The 21,139-nt window shown below is 35.3% G+C and overlaps 1 protein-coding gene across 1 annotated transcript; it reads left to right on the forward strand.

Moving 5' to 3' along the window:
- Positions 12,024-20,783, forward strand: LOC109844560. The gene is made up of 4 exons (XM_020413647.1): positions 12,024-12,319; positions 15,042-15,122; positions 19,806-20,432; positions 20,535-20,783. Exons 1-3 carry the CDS (start codon positions 12,161-12,163, stop codon positions 20,016-20,018), a joined length of 453 nt encoding a protein of 150 aa, XP_020269236.1. The 5' UTR covers positions 12,024-12,160; the 3' UTR covers positions 20,019-20,432; positions 20,535-20,783.

Raw genomic sequence — 21,139 nt, forward strand, 5'->3', positions numbered from 1 at the left:
AAAAGTTGTCATTTAGTAATGATTTATAAGTTTTGTTTTCTATTTTTGTAGCATCGAGCATGAGGAAATGTTGATGAGCCTATTGGGCGTTGAAAAATGTGAAGGTAATTTTGTTGTTGATCCAATATATCGGAATGGAGTTCTCTACTCATGAGGGAAGCTTATAATTTCTACAATGCATACGCATGACTTAAGGATTGGTGTTCAATTCCGCAAAGGTCATACAATGTGGTCGAGAAAGAAGATGTATCATATCTAGAATATTTGATATGTTACAAGGAATGTTTAATTTTTAAAGATGAAAAGAGAAGAAGGTCGAATGTATTCGAACGTTTTGATACAAGAATGTGGATGCAACCAAGGATTGATATTGGAACTGCGATAGAAGGCACTGAAAATGGTGTCCCGAAATTTAAAGATTTAATCATAATGGTCATGTCCATTACCACCAAATCGGTTAAGCGAAGGCACTACTGACATCGGACACTTTCATACGAGCCAATCGACAAAAAGGTTGATAGATATGCTTTGACAATCAGTTTAACGGCCTCTACCATTTGTAAGGTTGTAGACGTTGCTCATTGGAAATAGAAGGCTCTTCAGTGCAACAAGAATGCCAATCAGCAACTTAGAATGAAAAAGAAAAAATAATGTCGCCATGTGTGTGAACATAGTTCGGACACTTTCAGAGAAAAAGGTATTGATCTGCATTTTACTTGGCACTTGATTCTAGAAAATATGGGAAATGAGAAGTGTTTTTTGAGGATGGTAGTCGAGGACTTTCTTACTGCAATTTGGAGAGTATGTTTGGCTTTGATTTACATACAGAAGGAACCATTTAAACTTCGTTTGACGCATTTAGCGGAGTTAATCGCAATCATCGGCAATCTACTCTAATTTGGATGTGCGTTACTGGCAGTGAAACGGCAGGAGACGTTATTATGGTTATTGTAGTCAAGTGGTTAAACTTTAGTCGGTACTAGTGAACCATTAACATCATTCACTGATCAAGATAAAGCTATGGTAAGTGCATTGTCAAGCAAAGTTTTTCCTAAACTCCGTCATCGTTTTTGTTCTTGCACCTCATAGGAAGCAGACAAGAATCTTCATCAATTGCATAGTAATTATGGTGAGGAGTGGTATAAAGTATAACAAATGTATTGGAGTATAACCAGAAGAAAATTTGTAAAGCGTTGGGAAAAATGAGGAGAAATATGAGTGAGATAAAAGGAATTGGTTCGTAAAAGTTTATCATATCGAGATGCATTTGGCTCCAGTGTATCTTAAAGACACTTTAGGCAGAATGACTCTATCAGGCGGAGTGCGGGATTAATGCTTTTTTTGATCATTTTGTGAATGCAATACGCGTTATCCTGATTTTGTTAAGCATATGAATGCTAGTCGGAGCTATATATATATATATATATATATATAATATATATATAATTATATATATATATATATATTTAATACACATATATATAGTATATAGATATATATAATGTATATAATATATATTATATATATAATATATTATATATATAATATTAAATAATATATATATTATATATAATATATATAATGTATAAAATATATATAAAATGCTACAGTCATTTACTGCAGCATTTACTACAGCATGAACAGTGATTCTTGGGTCCTCCTATTATTAATAGAGGAATAGATGTATTATATTAAATATTATATTATTATAATATTATATAATATATTAATTCTATATTATATTAATTATTGTATAGTATAGCATGCTAATATAATATAATATAATAAATTTTTAATAATATATAGGTGCAATATCCAACCCAAATCCTCTCTCAAAAATAGGATTTCACAAATGCTAAAATATAATAGTTTTTTATAATTTGGGGATTCAATATCCTAAAATTGGTTTTGAAACAAACATTGTTTATGGAATTCTTAAACCCAAAAAACTTGTAATCCACCTTATATCCCAAAAAAAGATTGAAACAAAAGAGAGGATTTCACAAATCCTAAAAATATATTATTTGTTTATAATTTAGGGATTCAATATCCCAAAATTATTTTTAAAACAAACAAAGTTTATGGAATCTCAAAACTCAAAAAGGGCATTTTTTACATCCCAAAACTTAAAATCCACCCTATATCCCAAAAAAAATGTGAAACAAACAGCCCCTTACTATCTTTGCAGCTTCAAAAGTCAAGAATACTCGACCCAAGCGTCTATGTGCAACACTGAAATTGCATGATAGTAAGTTGAAAACAACGATACAACAAGGTGTTTTTGAACACGTGGGTTTAAGAGGAAATGATAATCTTAGGGGGTGTTTGTTTCAAATCCTAAAATTTATGGATATGGATTTCACCATAGAATTTAAAATCCATAATTTTTTTTGTGGGTTTTGGGATCTCTAAAATTTTATTTGTTTTATCAATATTTTGGGATTTGGAATACTACAATTTGTAATATTTTGTTTGTTTCATCAATATTTTGGGATTTGGAATACTATAATTTGTAATATTTTGTTTGTTTCATCAATATTTTGGGGTTTGGAATACTATAATTTGTAATTTATATGTATAATTTATTTTATGATATTTATTATATATTATTATGCAATATCACATACTATATATTATATAATAGTACAATATTTATATTATAATATTACATAGTATTTTAATAACATATATTATTATATAATATATTATATTAATTATAATATTTTAATAATATATATATATATATTATAGTGTACTATATTATATATATATAGTATATAGTATATATATATATATATTATATATATATATATATATATATATATATATATATTATAATATATATATATTATAAATATATATATTATATATATATATAGTAGGTATAATATAAGGAAAAGTGAAGTCTAATGCTTGACACCCTCAGGCCTCCCACCTAAAGACGGCCGGCCTAGAATCACATCATTTACTAATTTTTTTTTGCGTCCGCTCCTTTGAACCTTGATCTACACGTCTTTAAACCCAAACAACACCAATTTCGGGTTAACCCGTTGTGTTGTGACCATTCTTGAGCCCCGTGCAAAAAGTGTCTATTCATTCAAAACGTTAAATTCACAGGCGAGTGGATAAAGGGTCAAAACACGACGGGCGTTCACCCCAAAACTTGAGGCTGTTTGAGTTTAAGAACGTGTAGCATCAAGGGTTTCACCGGAGCCGGATCGCCAAAAAAGTTTTAGGATAATTGATGTCGAGTTTTAGGCCCGGCGTCCGTTAGGTGGGAGCCTTAGGGTCACCTTGAGATTGCCCCACTTTTCCCAGTATAGTTTATATATATATATAGTATATATATATAGTATATATATTATATATATAATATATATATATATATATTGAATAATTATATTATTATAATATTAATTGATACTGATATATTATATTATAATGTATAAAATATATATTACTATACGCTATAAATTAATATATTGTATAATAATGTGTATAAACATATATATTATATATATAATATAATATCTATGATATAATATATCCTCTTTACTATATAGTATATTAATAATGCTGTATAAAATATATATATAATGCCGTACAGTATTTTACTATAACATGTTTACTACCAGTATGAACCCCCAGTGATAATGGTATAAAATATATATTTATAATTTATAAAATATATATTATATATAATTTATATTAATATAATATATATTATATATTAATATATATGTAATATATATTATGTGATATTATATGGATCTATAGACTAATATAATGATCATGACTACAGTTTTATTTTACTGTAACCTGTTACGTACTCTCTTATTGAACAGTGATTCTTGGAGTCCTCCTATTATGGAAATATTATAGATCGGAATAGATAGTTATATATTAATATTGATATTGGATATAGTAATATTGCTATATATAATATATTAATATTATATTATATTAAGTTATATACAACCAAATTGCCTACGAGTGTCTTATCTTATATTACTATTATAATAATAATATATATTGTAATATTATATATAATATAATATAATATATTATAATATATATCATATATATATATATATACTATATATATATATATAATAGCTATATATTAGTATATATATATATATATATTATATAATATATTTATATATATATTACATTTATAAATAGATATAAATATCATTGCATACGTTACCATACAAGCCATGAAAAAACAGTGATTCTTGGATTCCCTCTAATTAACGTTGAAAATTAACGAGTGAGAATAGCGATGTATTATATTTAATGTATTTAACTACTAGTGCGTATCATAAAGTAATAACGCTTTATACTTTTTTATGATATTAATTATTGGTATAGATATAGCATGCTAATACGTACTATATCAACCTATAAAGTAGTTTTTCAATAATACTATAGCGTGCAATAACCAACCTAAATCCTCTTCCTCAAAACTAGGATATTCACCAAATTCTAAAATATAAATAGTTTTGTTATAATTTGGGCGGGAATGTTCAATATACCACAAGGTTGGTGTTTGAGAACGAACATATAGTTTAATAGGTTGAATTCCTTAGAAACCCAAAAAACTTGTAATCCACCTTATATCCCAAAAAAAAGTTGAAACAAAGGAGACGATTTCACAAATCCTAAAAATATATTATTTTTTTATAATTTAGGGATTCAATATCCCAAAATTAATTTTGAAACAAACAAAGTTTATGGAATCCCAAAACTCAAAAAAACACTTGTTACATCCCAAAATTTAAAATTCACCCTATATCCCAAAAAAAAGTGAAACAAACACCCCCTTAGGGCATTCTGGTTACTAAGGAACCAATTTGTAAGACCCCTTAGGATTGGACAGACGTATAAGCAAGTTAAAAGATCTGAGGGACTAATATACAATTATTATTTGTGGGACTAAGATAGAATTATTATTTGAGGGACTAATACTAAAAAGACCCTACCATACTATATATATGGTTGGATATACATACTTTGCATATTTAATATTTGAGATCCGGATATATGTTTGGAAATGTTCACATTCTTTGTATCACTAAAAAAAGAATAAATTTTCAAAATAGTCTTAATATATATATTTTTTAAAGTCGACCCACTCCCAATTTATTTCTAGAAATCTACCCAGTTTCTGGTCACTTCAACATCGTAACCAGAAACCGAGTCGATTTAAAAAAAATCTGGTTCCTAATTAGTTGGGATTGCTAACTCCGACTAATTAGGACGACCCCCACCCGTCATCGGTGGTTAGGCTACTAAACAAGTCAAGATTCGCAAACCTGATTAATTTTGTTGTCGAACTAAATGATCGGGGTTGGGAACCTCAACCATTTCGAAGTTCCAAGGGACCCTAAGTCGAAGTCCCAAGGGACACTAAGTCGAAATGGTCGGGGTTTCCAACCCCGACCATTTAGTAGGGAGACCCGGCAGGTCATGAAATAGTCGGGGTTGCCAACCCCGACTATTTAGCAGAGACTCCCAACCTAAAATTTGGGAAGTGATTATGTCATGAAATAGTCGGGGTTGCCAACCCCGACTATTTGTGGTGGCTCCCGTCTCGCTTATATATATAGACTGAACCACTTCCTCCCCCAAAATGCCGACCTTTCTCCCTCTCCCACTCCGGTCTCTCTGTTTCAACCGCTGTTTGTTGGAAAATTTATAATAAGAAAATGAAAGAATTAAATTTGATTTATTCTTTCTAACTGCTTAGAAAAAGAATGTTTACAACTCGCTCAATCTCTAACTGATTGCAATTTGAATTTTTGATTACAAAAGAGAAGGTCGGCGAAGATCCTCTCCTTTGTTTAATTTTGGGTTCTTCACGGTGGCGATGAGATATCTCACTCGAATGCTCGCGTCCTCCCAAGAATGCTCGCGTCGAGTTTGCTTCTCGTTGACGATCCGAACGTCTTGTTTCACTGGAACGTGGTTGATTCCTCTTGATTGACGTCGAGGAGAACTTGTGTGGCAAGTTTAAAACTCTTGACGAGTTGATAACTCAGAGCGAGTTTAAACTCTTGAAAAAGAGTTGATTTGAACCGAAAATGATAACTCAGAGCGAGTTTAAACTCTTGAAAAAGAGTTGATTTGAACCGAAAATCGGTTAATAAGCCAATGATGAAAGCTCTCGAGTTTAAACTCTTGAAAAAGAGTTGATTTGAACCGAAAATCGGTTAATAAGCCAATGATGAAAGCTCTAAGGACTGCTCCGCAAGATGAATGCCGATCTTTCAATCTTTTTGCTGCCGAAAGAGGATGAATTGGTGATCCCTTTACTGATCTCTAGATCCGAAAATACTCAAAGATCCAAAGATCGCAAAAAGCCCGCCCCTAACTCAGTTGAGTTTTTTTATGATTTATAAGGGATAATGGGTGTAACCGCCCCCTTAAATCTCTCATTAATGAGGGTTTAATGGGGGTGTAACCGCCCTCCATAAATCTCTCCATGACAAGGTGATGATCCCCTCAAATCGTGGGGAGAAAACGGTTTCTGGAACCGTTCAACTCGTGTTAGAACAAGTCAAACGCTGAAAACGACGTTCTGGGCCCGAACTCTGTGTTTTAGACCTGAAACGCAGAGTTGTGTATTTCCAGTTGGCTTAGAATGCAGTGGCCGCACCGCTTTAAGAGTCTGAGACGCAAGAATGAACTTGCGTTTGGATCTAGAACGTAGAGTTGGGTTCTGTGTTTTGGGCTGAAAACGCAGCAATGAAGTCTGCGTTTGGATGTTGCAACGTGGGGAGGATCTCTGCGTTTTGATGTTGCAATGCAGGGAGGACCTTTGTGTTTTTGATATTGCAATGTAGGGAGGACCTCTGTGTTTTGATGTTAAAACGCTGGTCTGACCTCTGCGTTTTGATGTTAAAACGCTGGTCTGACCTCTACGTTTTGATGTGAAGAGACCATCAATTTGTGGTATCTTTTGCTAGAGTATTGCAAAGATCATTATCTTGTAATCTTCTTCTTGGCTCCTTGAAAATATGAAAGCCGTCAGATTGTAACTCCCGATGTTGATTGTGAAAGCTGTTGATTAAAGCTTTCATCAGTTGTTGCGAAGGTCGTCAGATTATAACATTCATTGATCTACGTGAAAGTCTTCAAATTATAGCATTCTGGAAGCCATCAAATTATAACTTTCATCATCGATGTTTGATGGGGGATCAGCTATCTATAGTGATTTTTAGACAATCTACAGCCGCCTATCCGCTTCTCCCAACCTCATTTTGTGGCCGAAATTGATCGTGAAAGTTTGCTTAAGATCTCTAGGGTAATTTCTCTTTCTTCCCTCCTCTTTTTTTGTTATCTTCAACATTCAAATGTAGGGTTTTCTATCAAAATCCAATTTTTAGGGTTTGAAATTTATTATCAAATGCTATCTTTTATGGTGGTTCGAATGCTTTGTGTATTGATTGTTGTAATTTTAATTAAACTTTTAGGGCATAGAATGCTCATTTCTAGGGTTTAGCGTTTTCATTTTGGGGTTTAGAGTTTTTAATCAAAATGTATGATGGATGAAGGACGGGAAGGAGCTCGAAAGAAAAATAGGTATGGATATTGCAGACAACCAGACCATAATAGATCTCATTGTCCTACCAATCCAAATAGATAATAATTAATAGGTACAATTTATTTAATTTATAATTTTATTCTACAATTAGTCGAGGATGCGAACCTCGACTTGTTTAGTGGCCTAACCACCTACGGGGGGCGGGGGTCATCCTAACCTCGACTAATTAGGAACCGGGTTTTTTAAATTGATCTAGTTTCTGGCCACGATGTTGACGTGGCCAGAAACTCAGTCGATTTCTAGAAATAACTTGGGAGTGGGTGGATTTCAAAAAAAATATTTTTGAGGCTATTTTGAAGATTTCTTCCTAAAAAATTAGTGAAAATTGCTTCCTAGCGCCAAATTTTAAAAATCAGTGTGACACGACCCCTCCTACTTTTACCTATGTACTGCACCCCTCATTATTTGAAAAAATTGTACCCCAGCCCCTCCAGCTCACCTCTCCCCAAAGTTTCAATGCATTTTACATCAAAATCCTAACTTTACCCTCAACAACATTCCTTCTTTCTTCTTCTCCTCCTCCACTCCCCCTCTACCCCCTCTCTCAACTCTCTCCTCCTCCTCCTCTCCTCCTCCTCCTCTCTGATCCGTGGCGACCCGTCGCGCTCACTCTCCCGCACAAGATCCACCGCTTGTTGGGGTTTTTCTAATGCGCCGACGACGATATCGGCCGACGACTCCGCCGCGTCTCAGCTACAGACATCTAATCCTATAAGCACACAGCAGCCCCTTCCCCTATCCAAGCCAAGTCCAGCCAACCTCAGCCCCAACCTCACTGATTTATCACTACCACCACAACACACTTTGCTCAAATGCACGCCACATGTTTGACCTAATGACTGAACACCACGTCCAACCCTTACACCTCCTAATCTTTTAAATATCACATCAGCCTTCAGCCGACGCTCTGCCTCCAACATTACACCACCCACATCGTGTTACGAAGCCTCCCTACCCCAATGGTGCACCACATATACCGTAGAGTTTGACGCAGAGGTGGCGACCATCAGGTCGGCGATGGTAAACGAGTTGAATAAGATGGGGGTGACGACGCTATTCATTGCGGCGGAGAAGGGATATTTGGATATTATGGTGGAGTTGTTGAGGTACACGTATAGAGAGCTTGACGAGGAGGAATGGGTTGGGGTTTAATTTGGTTGATTGTCAAAATAATTGAGAGGGGATGTGTTTGTGTTTGTGTGTGTGAGTTTGTTTGTGCTGCAATTGTTGTAGGATTTTGGTGTGTGTGTGAAGCGTTGAATTTTATCTACTATCCAACTCAGTGAAGAAAAGGGCGATGAGGATGAAGTCAAATGGCGGTAGATGAGACTTATCGGGTTATTGGGTTTCAGATCTGTGTCGGATGGTATATGGGACTCGGAGATGGCCGGCGATCAATGGTAGAGGGTGGGGCCCGCCGCTGGAGCAAGATAGTTGGAGGGATGAGGAGGGGCAAAGGGAAGAGTGGTGGAGGCGGATGTGAAACACTTTTGTAACGAACCGATCGCCACAACCGAACAACTTGCAACGAACCAATCGCCGATTAATAAGAGTTGCGGATGTGAAGCACTTTTGTATGTATGAACTAAAATACTTTTGGGTATATGTAATAGCTAAATACTTTTGTATGTATGTAGTAGCTGTGTATATGAACTGAAATACTTTTGTAGGGATGTGAACTATAATGCAAATGTGATATAAAATTGATGCACAATTTGTCCTATTAACTATTGAAATACTTATATATGTCATTAACTATTGAAATACTTTTTGTTAGCTTGTTAAGTTGCTTTGTTAGATTGTTAAGTTGCACATATAACATGTTAATTTTTCTTGATAGCTTGTTAAGTTATACAGATAACATGTTAACTTTCGCAGGTAGATTGTTAAGCTACACAAATAACATGTTAACTATTTTTGTTAACTTGTTAAGTTACACAGATAATATGTTAACTTTTCTTAGTAGCTTGTTAAGTTACACAAATAACATGTTAACTTTTGCAGTTAGATTGTTAAGTTACACAGATAACTTGTTAACTTTCTTTGTTAACTTGTTAAGTTACACATGTAACATGTTAACTTTCGCAGTTAGATTGTTAAGCTACACAGATAACATGTTAACTTTCCTTGGTAGTTTGTTAAGTTACACAGATAACATAAGTATATGCTCACCTACAAAAAATGTGAATGTTGAGGATTTATATATGTCAATAGTTGTGTATATTTGTCCTATTAACTATTAAAATACTTATTTATGTCATTACATGTGTATATGAACGTTAAGGATTTACCTGTTAACTATAATATATAGCAAGTTAACCTGATCTGGTATATACTTACGCACAACAGAATGAGGTTAACTATAATCCATTACATATTAACTATAGTTGATTAGCTGTTAACTCTTACATGTAATTTGTTAACTATAATAAATATCATGTTAACTCTTAATCCATAAGTTAACATGTTAACCATAAGTATATGTCAACCTATAAAGCAGTTCTGTAGTTGTATCACATTACACAGCTAATGACATAAATAAGTATTTCAATAGTTAATAGGACAAATATACACATCTATTGACATATATAAATCCTCAACGTTCATATTTTTTGTAGGTGGTCATATACTTATGTTATCTGAGTAGCTTAACAAGCGAACAAATAAAGTTAACATGTTATCTGTGTAACTTAACAAGCTACTAAGGAAGGTTAACATGTTATCTGTGTAGCTTAACAATCTAACTGTAAAAGTTAACATGTTACATGTGTAATTTAACAAGTTAACAAAGAAAGTTAACAAGTTATCTGTGTAACTTAACAATCTAACTGCGAAAGTTAACATGTTATCTATGTAGCTTAACAATCTACATGCGAAAGTTAACATGTTATTTGTGTAACTTAACAATCCATCAAGAAAAATTAACATGTTATATGTGTAACTTAACAATCTAATAGAGTAACTTAACAAGCTAACAAAAATTATTTTAATAGTTAATGACATATATAAGTATTTCAATAGTTAATAGGACAAATTTGTGCATCAAATTTATATCACATTTGCATTATAGTTCACATCCCTACAAAAGTATTTCAGTTCATATACACAGCTACTACATACATACAAAAGTATTTAGCTATTACATACACCCAAAAGTATTTTAGTTCATACATACAAAAGTGCTTCACATCCGCAACTCATATTAATCGGCGATTGGTTCGTTGCAAGTTGCTCGGTTGTGGCGATCGGTTCGTTACAAAAGTGTTTCACATCCGCCTCCACCACTCTTCCCTTTGCCCCTCCTCATCCCTCCAACTATCTTTCTCCAGCGCCGGCCATCTCCGTGTCCCATATACCATCCGACACAGATCCGAAACCCAATAACCCGATAAGCCTCATCTATCGCCCTTTGACTTCATCCTCATCGCCCTTTTCTTCACTGAGTTGGACAGTAGATAAAATTCAACGCTTCACACACACACCCCAAAATCCTACAACAATTGCGACACAAACTCACACACACAAACACAAACACATCCCCTCTCAATTATTTTGATGATCAACCAAATCAAACCCCAACCCATTCCTCCTCGCCAAGCTCTCTATACGTGTACCTCAATAACTCCACCACGATATCCAAATACCCCTTCTCTGCCTCAATGAATAGCGTCGTCGTCCCCATCTCATTTAACTCGTTCACCATCGCCGACCTGATGGTCGCCACCTCTGCGTCAAACTCTGCGGTGTAGGTGGTGCACCATTGGGATAGAGAGGCTTCGTAACATGATGTGGGTGGTGTAACGTTGGAGGCAGAGCATCGGCTGAAGGCTTATGTGACATTTCAAAGATTGGGAGGTGCAAGGGTTGGACGTGGTGTTCAGTTATTAGGTCCAACATGTGGCGTGCATTTGGGCGGAGTGTATTGTGGTAGCGGTGATAAATCAGTGAGGTTGGGGCTGAGGTTGGCCGGAATTGGCTTGGATAGGGGGAGGGGCTGCTGTGTGCTTATAGGAGTTGGATCTGGAGTGGGTTGGGGAGTTGGCGGCTTCGTTTCNAAGATTGGAGAGGAGGAGGAGGAGGAGGAGGAGGAGGAGAGGAGGAGAGAGTTGAGGGAAGGGGCAGAGGGGGGGTGAAGGAGGAGGAGAAGAAGAAAGAATGAAGGCTTAGGGAGAGGTGAGCTGGAGGGTAAAGTTGGGATTTTGATATAAAATACATTAAAACTTGGGGAGATGTGAGCGGGAGGGGCTGGGGTATAATTTTTTCAAAAATTAGGGGTGCAGCACATATATAGGTAAAAAAAAGGGACTGAGTCACACTGATTTTTTAAATTTGAAGCTTGGAAGCAATTTTCCCCCAACAAAAATTATTAGGAATAAAACCACGGGCCCCACACTCCTCTCTCTCTCTCTCTCTCTCTTTCTCTGCCCCCTCCCTCGCCCTTTTGGAGAGAGAGAAAGAGAGAACGGGCAAGGGATTGTCTTGTTCCTTTCTTTCTCCTTGCTTAATTTCTAGGGTTCTCTCTCTCTCTCTAAACTCGATTCTAAAATTCTGATGGCGAAGAAGAGGAAATCCGTCGCGAGTCGTCTCGACGAGGTCGAGCGGAGCATGTACTCAACCTTCTGCAGCGCCGCCAACTCCCTCTCGCAGATCTACACGCAGGCGATGAACCAGCAGAAGCTCTCCTTTCAAGCTGGAGAACGCCACGCTTTGGTCCGTGTCCCTCTCTCTCTCTCTCTCCCTCCTCTTTGGTCGGACGATGATGATTGGATTGCTCGAGTTTGATCCGTTTGGATTTTGTTTGTTCAGTTCGTCTTATTATAATAATAATTATTATTAATGTGATCGTGTGTTGGCGTTTAACTGTTTATTGATCGAAAATTGAGAAAAAAAGGTTGGACACACTCTGATTAGTGGTAAAAGTCCAAGTATTTGGCGAGTTATTTATTGGGAAACGGCCCGTGGGGAAATTGGATGGGAGGAATAATATGAGGCCAGGCTAATTGGATGTGTTTATTAATGGGGAAATTAGATACTTATTTGGGGTATCTAACGTGAAACGGATGGATTTATCATATCTCATGGAGATTATTATTTATAATTGGTAGTTGATTTCATCAGTATTGATGGAGAGGCGTGGATGGAGTTATATACTTATCTCAATATTATTATGCTTACGTTTGGACTGTAACTTATTAGCTAGGCCGTAGCTTTTCGTCATGGATCATTTGCGGCGAAATGAGTTTGCTTATGACAAGTGCGTGCTTTGCAATTAGTTTTTTTTTAAATTGTCATATTTGGCACCACGGAGTCTGCTACCTTAGAGGCAAATAACCATGAAGCCATCTGCTTGCATTTGGAAGATAAATTTTAATTGGGATTGCTTTTGCATCATAAAATTAGAGTTGCTTTTTCTTCAGAAGTGGTTACATGTTTAAAAGATGATAGTTCCAGACTTTCCAGAAGGTTCAATTCATTATTATTAGGGTAAATGTGTCACACGGGTATTGTCAAGCATCTTTGCATTCATTGCGTTTGTATATGAATATATTTGCAATCTAGGAGGGTGTGTAATGGACTTTAAGTATAAGGTTTGTTGATGATTAGTTACAAAACCGCAATGGACTTTAAAGACACCTGCGTTTGGATTTATCAGATTAGGGGGACATATAAAAATTACTCACTAGATTATCATGAGATGAGCGTCTAGACTTGGTGTATTGCAGGAGATATATTAGAAGAAAGTGAATTTACTTGCACATTGCATACCATAGTATGCGAATATCACAGTTGCATGAATCCATTAGCCACTTATTAATTTAGTGTCTTTTCCTTTAGTTGCTTGCAAATTGCAAAATAACATTTAAGGTTTGCTAGTTTACTTTGATAGTTTGATATCTCTTCAAATCCCAGCCTAAATACATTCTCCTATGTGTGCACATGTATGTGCACACACATTTAAGTAGGAGAATCAGACTTATCCAATGCAGGAAAATGCACAAAAATTTTATAGTTCTATACATTTCTTTTTGAGACCACTATACTTCTATACACGTTAATCAGCAATGGAACTAATTGAAAATATATTATCTCATGCAATCTCAGATAACCTCTTGCCCTCAATCACTTGTCACTAAATGCAGCTGGAGAATTGACAATCAAATCAGGAGGGGCACACTAAGCTGTCAAAAATCACTAAGATCAGATCAACAATCACACGACTTTTTTTTTGGATTATCCACAAGTGTGTGGATTTAAGGGAAGCTTAACATTTGCTTTCCTTTTGTCCTCACCACTATTTTTTGTATAAAATATTTGTGTTTACTGTTTTCTATCAGATCAAATTGTCTATGGGTACCTACATTGCTTAAAGTAACACATTTCTCACTTTGCCAGTCCGTATGATACCCAAAAGAAAGAAGAAAATTTTGGATATGAGTTTCCTTTGTTTTTCATTATTTGCATACATGACTCTTACTTTGTATATGAAGTTTATAATTTTGCTACATCTGATGCTCCGTAAAATTAGATTTTCACTAGAGAAGGGCAAACCATTAAATATATAATTTTTGAAATGCATCTTTTGTTTGTTTGCTGCTTCGTGTCATTTCATACATATTATTTGTAAGTGTATTCTATACAGTTCTTTAATTGCTATTTCCTCAAAAAATAATTATGCATCTTCTTTTTATGCATGCGCCAAAAATCTAGTTTAATAATAACCACAATTTTTTTGCAATTTTCCAGCCTCCCTTTCTTTCATTAGAATCTGATGTATCTATATGATCTGTATTGTAGATTTTATATGCTGTGTTTTAATTATGATAGATGTTTTCCTAGATGTTGAGGTTCCACCCTAACACCCTTACTAGTATGATTGTCTCACAGACTTTTCTTCTGTTTATGTCATCCGTGCTTTCTTTTATTTTTGACCTTCAAATATTAAACCAATTTGGTCAGCAGTTGACCCTGATGGAAGATCATGTAATTTCAGAATGGTATTGGTATATGGAATGCAACTTGTAACTGTAGGATGGCTGATTTGATGTAATTATTTGAAAATTTTGCTTTCTGACATAGAACAGTTTTTTGTATTCAAGGGTTGTTTTCTGGTTCTCTGATCTTGTGGGCATCTGATTTACGAACTTCACATAGTAACTTCTGCAAATCTTGGAGGCAGGTGGGTAGTTAACTCCTTGTGTTCCCAGGAGGAGAAACACATTTGCTTTCATAACATAGGGTCTAGAATTCCTGATAATATAATTGAAAGAGAGTCCATATTATGGTTGCCATTTAGACATTTATTATGGTTTCTGTCCTGCTACTCTTTTGTGTGTTTTGTTCATATCTTAATCGCTTCATTTTGGTGAAAGAGCTTGGTGCTGTATGAGCATATTTATTCTAAAGCTTGTTCTTCTGTCTACATTGTGTATAGGAGAAACTGTACCAGTGGATATTGAGACAACATCAAGAAACATCAAGAGTGACTGCAGCTGATATAGTTGCCTATTTGCAGGTTCTGCCAATTGCTTATACTTTTCTTTTGTAACACTTTTTAATTTAGTAAATTATTACTTTTGTTGTTTCTCTTCCTAGAACAAATCATTTACCTATGTACATATTTTTGTGAATTATGTCATGATTATTTGGAGATGACTGTTTCTTGCTAATGAACTTCGCTCGAAAGTGTTTACCACTACGCAGAGTCCGTGATATAGTATTTATTTCTATCTATGCTTCTTATTATATTAAATTATATTATCTACTAAAGTTGTTGGAAGTTCCCCTGTAGTTAAATACTGTAGCTTGATAGCTTCTAAGACTTTGGTAGATGGTAAAATAAAAAAATGAAAACACAAAGCAGAATGCAGGCCACGTTAAACATAGTTACACGGAGTAAATAACAAATGGAAACAAGTACATTGCTAGCAACTAATAGGACAACACACAGTCATATTTAAATAATTAGAGTTTCTTGTTAGTCCCCCAAGTCTTTCATATTTTGAAATTGGTCCTCCAAATCTTCACATTATGAGTTTAGTCTTCAAAAATTTGAAGTGTTTTAAAGCTAGCCTTGCAACTCTTCATATTTTATTACTGTCTACTAAAGCTATTGGAAGTTGCACAATAGAAATGTCAAACACAGTTACAATGAGTAATAAACAAATGAAAACAAGTACATTGATAGAAATAGGACAAGACAGCAATATTTAAATAATTAGAGCTTCTTGTTAGTCCCCCAAATCTTTCATATTTCGAAATTGGTCCAAATCTTCACATTATGAGATTAGTCTCCTATAATTTTTTTAGTGTTTTGAAGTTAGTCTCTTATTAACTCTTCATATTCTATTACTATCTACCAAAGCTATTGGAAGTTGCACTATAGATTGGCACTGTAGCCGCTGCAGTGCAACTCCCATTAGGTTAGTAAAATATATATAAATGTTAGTTTTTCCGTGTGAAGCCAAATTTCACCCAATTTTGTTTTTTGCCCGCCACAATTATTCCTAGACCCAACGTGCCACAATTAGCGTTTGAAAATTAATATAATAATATAATATAATGTAATATAAATGGTTATTTTAAACCCGTACCCCATTTATTTTTAAACTTACCCACTTCCTAAATTACTTATAGACCCACTTCTAAAACCATTATTAGACCAAGAATCACCACTATTGAATTGATTTTAAAGCCATTTATATTTCAACAATTTGGTATATGGTGTAAGTTGCTACAATTTGCTATAACTTGCTATATTTTTCTCTTAAGTGGCAGAGAATATCAAATTGAGAAAGGTTCCCCCACACATAAGGATTGCTATCTTCTTTTGTTACATAAAGGACAAGTTTCCCGAACCCCTTAAAAAATCTAACATCACATTGGCAGCCCTCAAGTTCAGGAAAAGCTTCTCGGATTCTCTTGGTAGCCGTATTTTTAGACGCATTGTTATGTTTGAAGGCAACATGATAATGAAATCCAGGAGCCTGGTGGTCTTCCGTTGAAACTACAATTGAGCTACATGAAAACAAGTTTTGTATTCTATCTGCAACTTCTTTCTTAGAAATATTTCTTTTTTCCACATGTGACAAAGTGACACATATAAACTTCCGCAAAGTAGTACTTTTCACTCCGCACTATCTCTTTTTTGTTTTGTTTGTTATTCCCCGTATTAATCAAATACAAATGCGTGTTCTAGTTTCCCTACCTTTCTCAATTTGATATTCTCCGCACAACGACACCTATAAGGTGTATATTTAACCTAACTGCTTAAATAGTTACTTAGCATTTTTCAATGTTTTAAAACCTCGCCTAGTCTGTTTAGGTTCTTGCCTAGGCTTAGGTGGTACCTACGCCGCCTAGGCCCCGCCTGCTTAGGTCTAGAGAGTGCTAAGGGAAGCGGAGACCGCTTATGCAGAGTGTACTATGAGGTCTTGGTCATGATTTATTCTATTGCCTCCACGTCCTCCAATCTCCTCCGAACTCCTCTGGCCTCCTCCACCAACTACGAATACCTCTGACTTTCCAATCTTTAGCGAAACCTCCTTTGCCACCACTTAAACGAAAAAAGAAATTCTTCTAAGCCTATCACCTAGATGCTAGGTACTAGTTTAGCACCTAGAGGTGCCTAGCACTTTTGATAATACTGATTGTAATTAAAAATAAAAAAACCACTTAGGCCCTAGGTGCTCCGATGCCTAGGTTGCCTAGCACTTTTGATAATATTGATTGTAATTAAAAAAATAAAACAAGCGCTTAGGCCGCGCCCCGATGCCTAGGCCACTTAGCGCTTTCTATAACCTAGCGCTTTTAATAACATTATTTATAAAAAAGGAAAAACACATGGGCCCCACTTGAGTTGTAGGTGTCGGAAATCCGATGCCTAGGTTGCCTAGCGTTTTCTGTAACATTGGCATTCTCACATTAATGTCTCGTCATTGCATACTGTAGATGGATTTTTGTCCATAGCCCCAAGTTTTACAACCCATTGACTTTTAAACCACATGTTTTTTTCCCCTATAAATTCAAAGTTTTACCTCTATTTATTTTTAATCCCACCGACTTCGAACCTCACTCTTAGACCCAAAATATTCCATCGAGTTAATTTTAAAACCGCGTTTTATTTCAACGGTTCGATATTCAATATGTTGCTAGATTTTGATCTAATTTGCTGTATATCTGTTCAAAATGGTTGGGTGTAGGATGTATTTTTAAACCAAATGTTTAGATTTTTTTTGGTTTTGGTTTTTGTTTTAAAAACTAATTTCGTGTCATGACAAACTGTATATGGGTTTTTGGCGTATAACCTCAATGTATTGTTTTTTTAACCCACCTACTTATAGAAAAAGATTTTTTTTTCTATAAACCCAAAGTAGCCAGTTATTTTTATAACCTGCCCTCTTCCAAAATCACACTTGGACCTAAAATAAACCACTAATTTGTATTTTAGTAGTTTGATTTATGATATAAGTTGTTACATTTTGCTTTAACTGCTATAGTTTTGTTCTATGGTTCAATATGTGGTGTATTTTTTAAATGCAATATTTAAACGGTTAATTTTTGGGGTTTTCTACGCTAATACCGCAGTATTGCGTGGGTCAATTTTGCTTGTTCTTATTTCTTATATTTTCCTTTGCTGATATTGTTTAAGGATTTTTTTAGTTTGCTGCAACCTATGTTATGGGGCATTTATTATCAAGGTTGAAATATAGGAACTTATACTGTATCTATATGGCTGTGTTATTGACATGCTTGTTGCTTAGGTCTGCAGTTGGTAAAACAACAGCAGCAGCAACAAAGCCTTTATCCCAAACTTTTGGGATCGGCTACATGAATCCTCTCACTCAGTTTTGTTGAGGGCTATCATTAATCATATCATTCTTTACGGTTTCAAACCAAGTTCTCTTAAGAGTTAAGCCTACATCTCCTCCTTTCTTCATTAATAACCTGATTTTTTTTCCTAGTTAGTGTCAGGTTTGTCATTGTTGTTCATTCATTGAAGACCTTTTTTAACTGTTATCATGCTGCGAAGGTTTATATCCTGGCATTATTATGTAAAAGTTTCAGAAAATTTAGGAATGAGAGTGTGGAAAGAGCTTTCTTATTGCTTTCTATGTATATAAACAATGTGTATGTATAGCCAGAGGTCATCATTCATTACAAGGATCCAGATAAAGTTTTTGTAGGCAGCTCCATATTTTTATTGAGAGTTTACACAGCCCAATTCTACCTCCTCCACTAGTACCTTCTCCACCTTTCTAGCTTCTCCTTATTCCTTCAACTTCCCCTTTTTGTTAAGCCCTAATCCACTTTGTATCCCTCCGTTAGCGCCATGGTCCATCACCACCTTCTCGTTATAACTTTAATGAAATTGGATCCACTTGCTCTTCGCTCTACTACACCCTGGTTCATACCATCTCTATTAACCCCACTACTTCCTCCTTCACTACTACCGTCATTACTCCAAGTTTTTTAGTTAATTAAAATGTGGGTAATTCTGGAAAGTTACTTTTTTTGCTGTTTATTTTGATATTAGCATCTTTATTAAGATTGGACGTTGGAAGATGTAACGTTCCGTGAAGCAAATATATGTTTCCGTAATATGTACCAGCTGATCACTCAATGTACAATCTCATAAGGTTACGTGGTTTTGTCTTTTCGTTGTTCTAATCTACTAAGGCACTGTTTGGCAACCAAAAAAAGTGTCTTATCTAAGAGCTTGTGTCTTATTGACTTGGTCAATAAGCTAGTAGAGCTGTTTGGTGACAAAAAATAAGAGGAGATTATTTTAGAGATTGTGTCTTTTGCAAGTAGCTTTTGAAAAGCTACCTCAAGTAGCGTTTGTCTTTAGGAAGGAGCTGCCAATTTTTGTTTTCCGTTTTTGCCCCTAATAATTCTAATTTTATATCAATAATATTGCATGTCTTTTTTAGTCATTTAACAAACTTAAGCTAGTTGTACAGCTACTTTTGCTAAACAGCTCTAGTCAATCAGCTAGCTACACAGCTAACAGCTTTCAGTTATAATTTCACAGCTTTCAGCTAGCTTAACAGCTTTCAGTTATAATCTCGCAGCTTTCAGCTAGTTTTGCCAAACAGAGCCTAAAGCTGCTGGCTTCTTAGTGGCTATACCTGAGTGTTTATGTTCACATATTGCTCTACCTCCACTAACTTGTTAGAAAATATTCCTGGTCTTGCAGCGTGAGATAGATATCGGAGAGGATTCATCAACGTCTCAAAGATACCAACCTTCACAAAACTCCAGCATCCAAACCTCTTCTGGTCCGTTTCCTCAGGCAACAGTTGGACATGGCATTTTGCACGCCGGAAATGGATCTCGAAACCATGAACCATTTAATCTGAACAAAGATCCCAATTCCACAGATTCTTCTATGGATATGCATTCCGAATAGGTTTGGAACCGGGTAATTATCTCCTTAGACATCTGCTATAGAAATATAGTTCTTTTAATCTAGTCCAGTGTGCAGCAAGATCAAGGTGTGATACGATAGCAGGTATAAGGTGTGCAGCGTTCAAATGGGTTTGAAGCACTTCAAACACACTCATTTGCTTTGGTGCTGAATTCAACGTGAAAAGTTTCGAGTGCGCATGGGTTTCGTGACTGTTTTCTTGGTTGAGCTTGTTGGCATAGTTGGAACTTGGTTGCTTGTCTATTAATTCTTTGTACTGTTAATTGTGTCAAAACTTGTGGTATGGTTTATAGCAAAATATTAAGCGAAGCATATACAAGTTGCTGATGTTCCTATCTTGAGTATGTGATGGTGTATCACGTTGCATCTTACGGTTGCCAGAGCTTACTTTCTGAGGTAGGTTGTTGATCACAGTATAACATATAGACTAACTATTAGTTAACTTATGCTTTTTATACAGGTGGTTGATCACAGTATAACATCATTTTTTTAATGTAGGAAAACTTTGAGTATTAGGTGACTAATGCCTCATTCTGCTGGTCACATCGAATGTGTAGGTCTCACCATCGCCTCTGGTTGCTCATTTAACGAACTGAGATGTCAGCTCATTAGCAACGAATGTGTGTTTATATGCAGCGGATAATCTGATTCTTCCTTGACGAAGTTGTATGTATATCCGGTTCAAAATTGTAGCGTGCAAAATGTACCTCTCGTATAGCATGCCGAAGCCCCGCTTAAATTTCAGTACTCTCTAATTTTTCTGTCTATGCTTGTGGTTGCGCAAAGGGCTTGGCATTCTTTTAGCACGACTATATTCCTTATACAATCCATCGAACCGTGTCCTCTTGGATGAATACTCACAAGCCTTGTGAAAGTACCCTAGAAGGGGGTGAATAGGGTATTTGCTAATCTAATCTGATGTCGATGTCAAATTAAAACTAATAAACAATATATCCTAGCAAAAGTGATATACAAGGAGATATATGTAAGATTAAACAAATATGAAACAATAGGCAATATAAACAATGAGACAATAAAAATACGTCAATACCAAACTCAAACACAAGCAAATGATCACGGAGTTCGGTCACTTTTGATCTACG

The sequence above is a fragment of the Asparagus officinalis genome, chromosome 6, assembly GCF_001876935.1.
Source record: "Asparagus officinalis chromosome 6, Aspof.V1, whole genome shotgun sequence".
Classification (NCBI taxonomy): Eukaryota; Viridiplantae; Streptophyta; class Magnoliopsida; order Asparagales; family Asparagaceae; genus Asparagus; species Asparagus officinalis.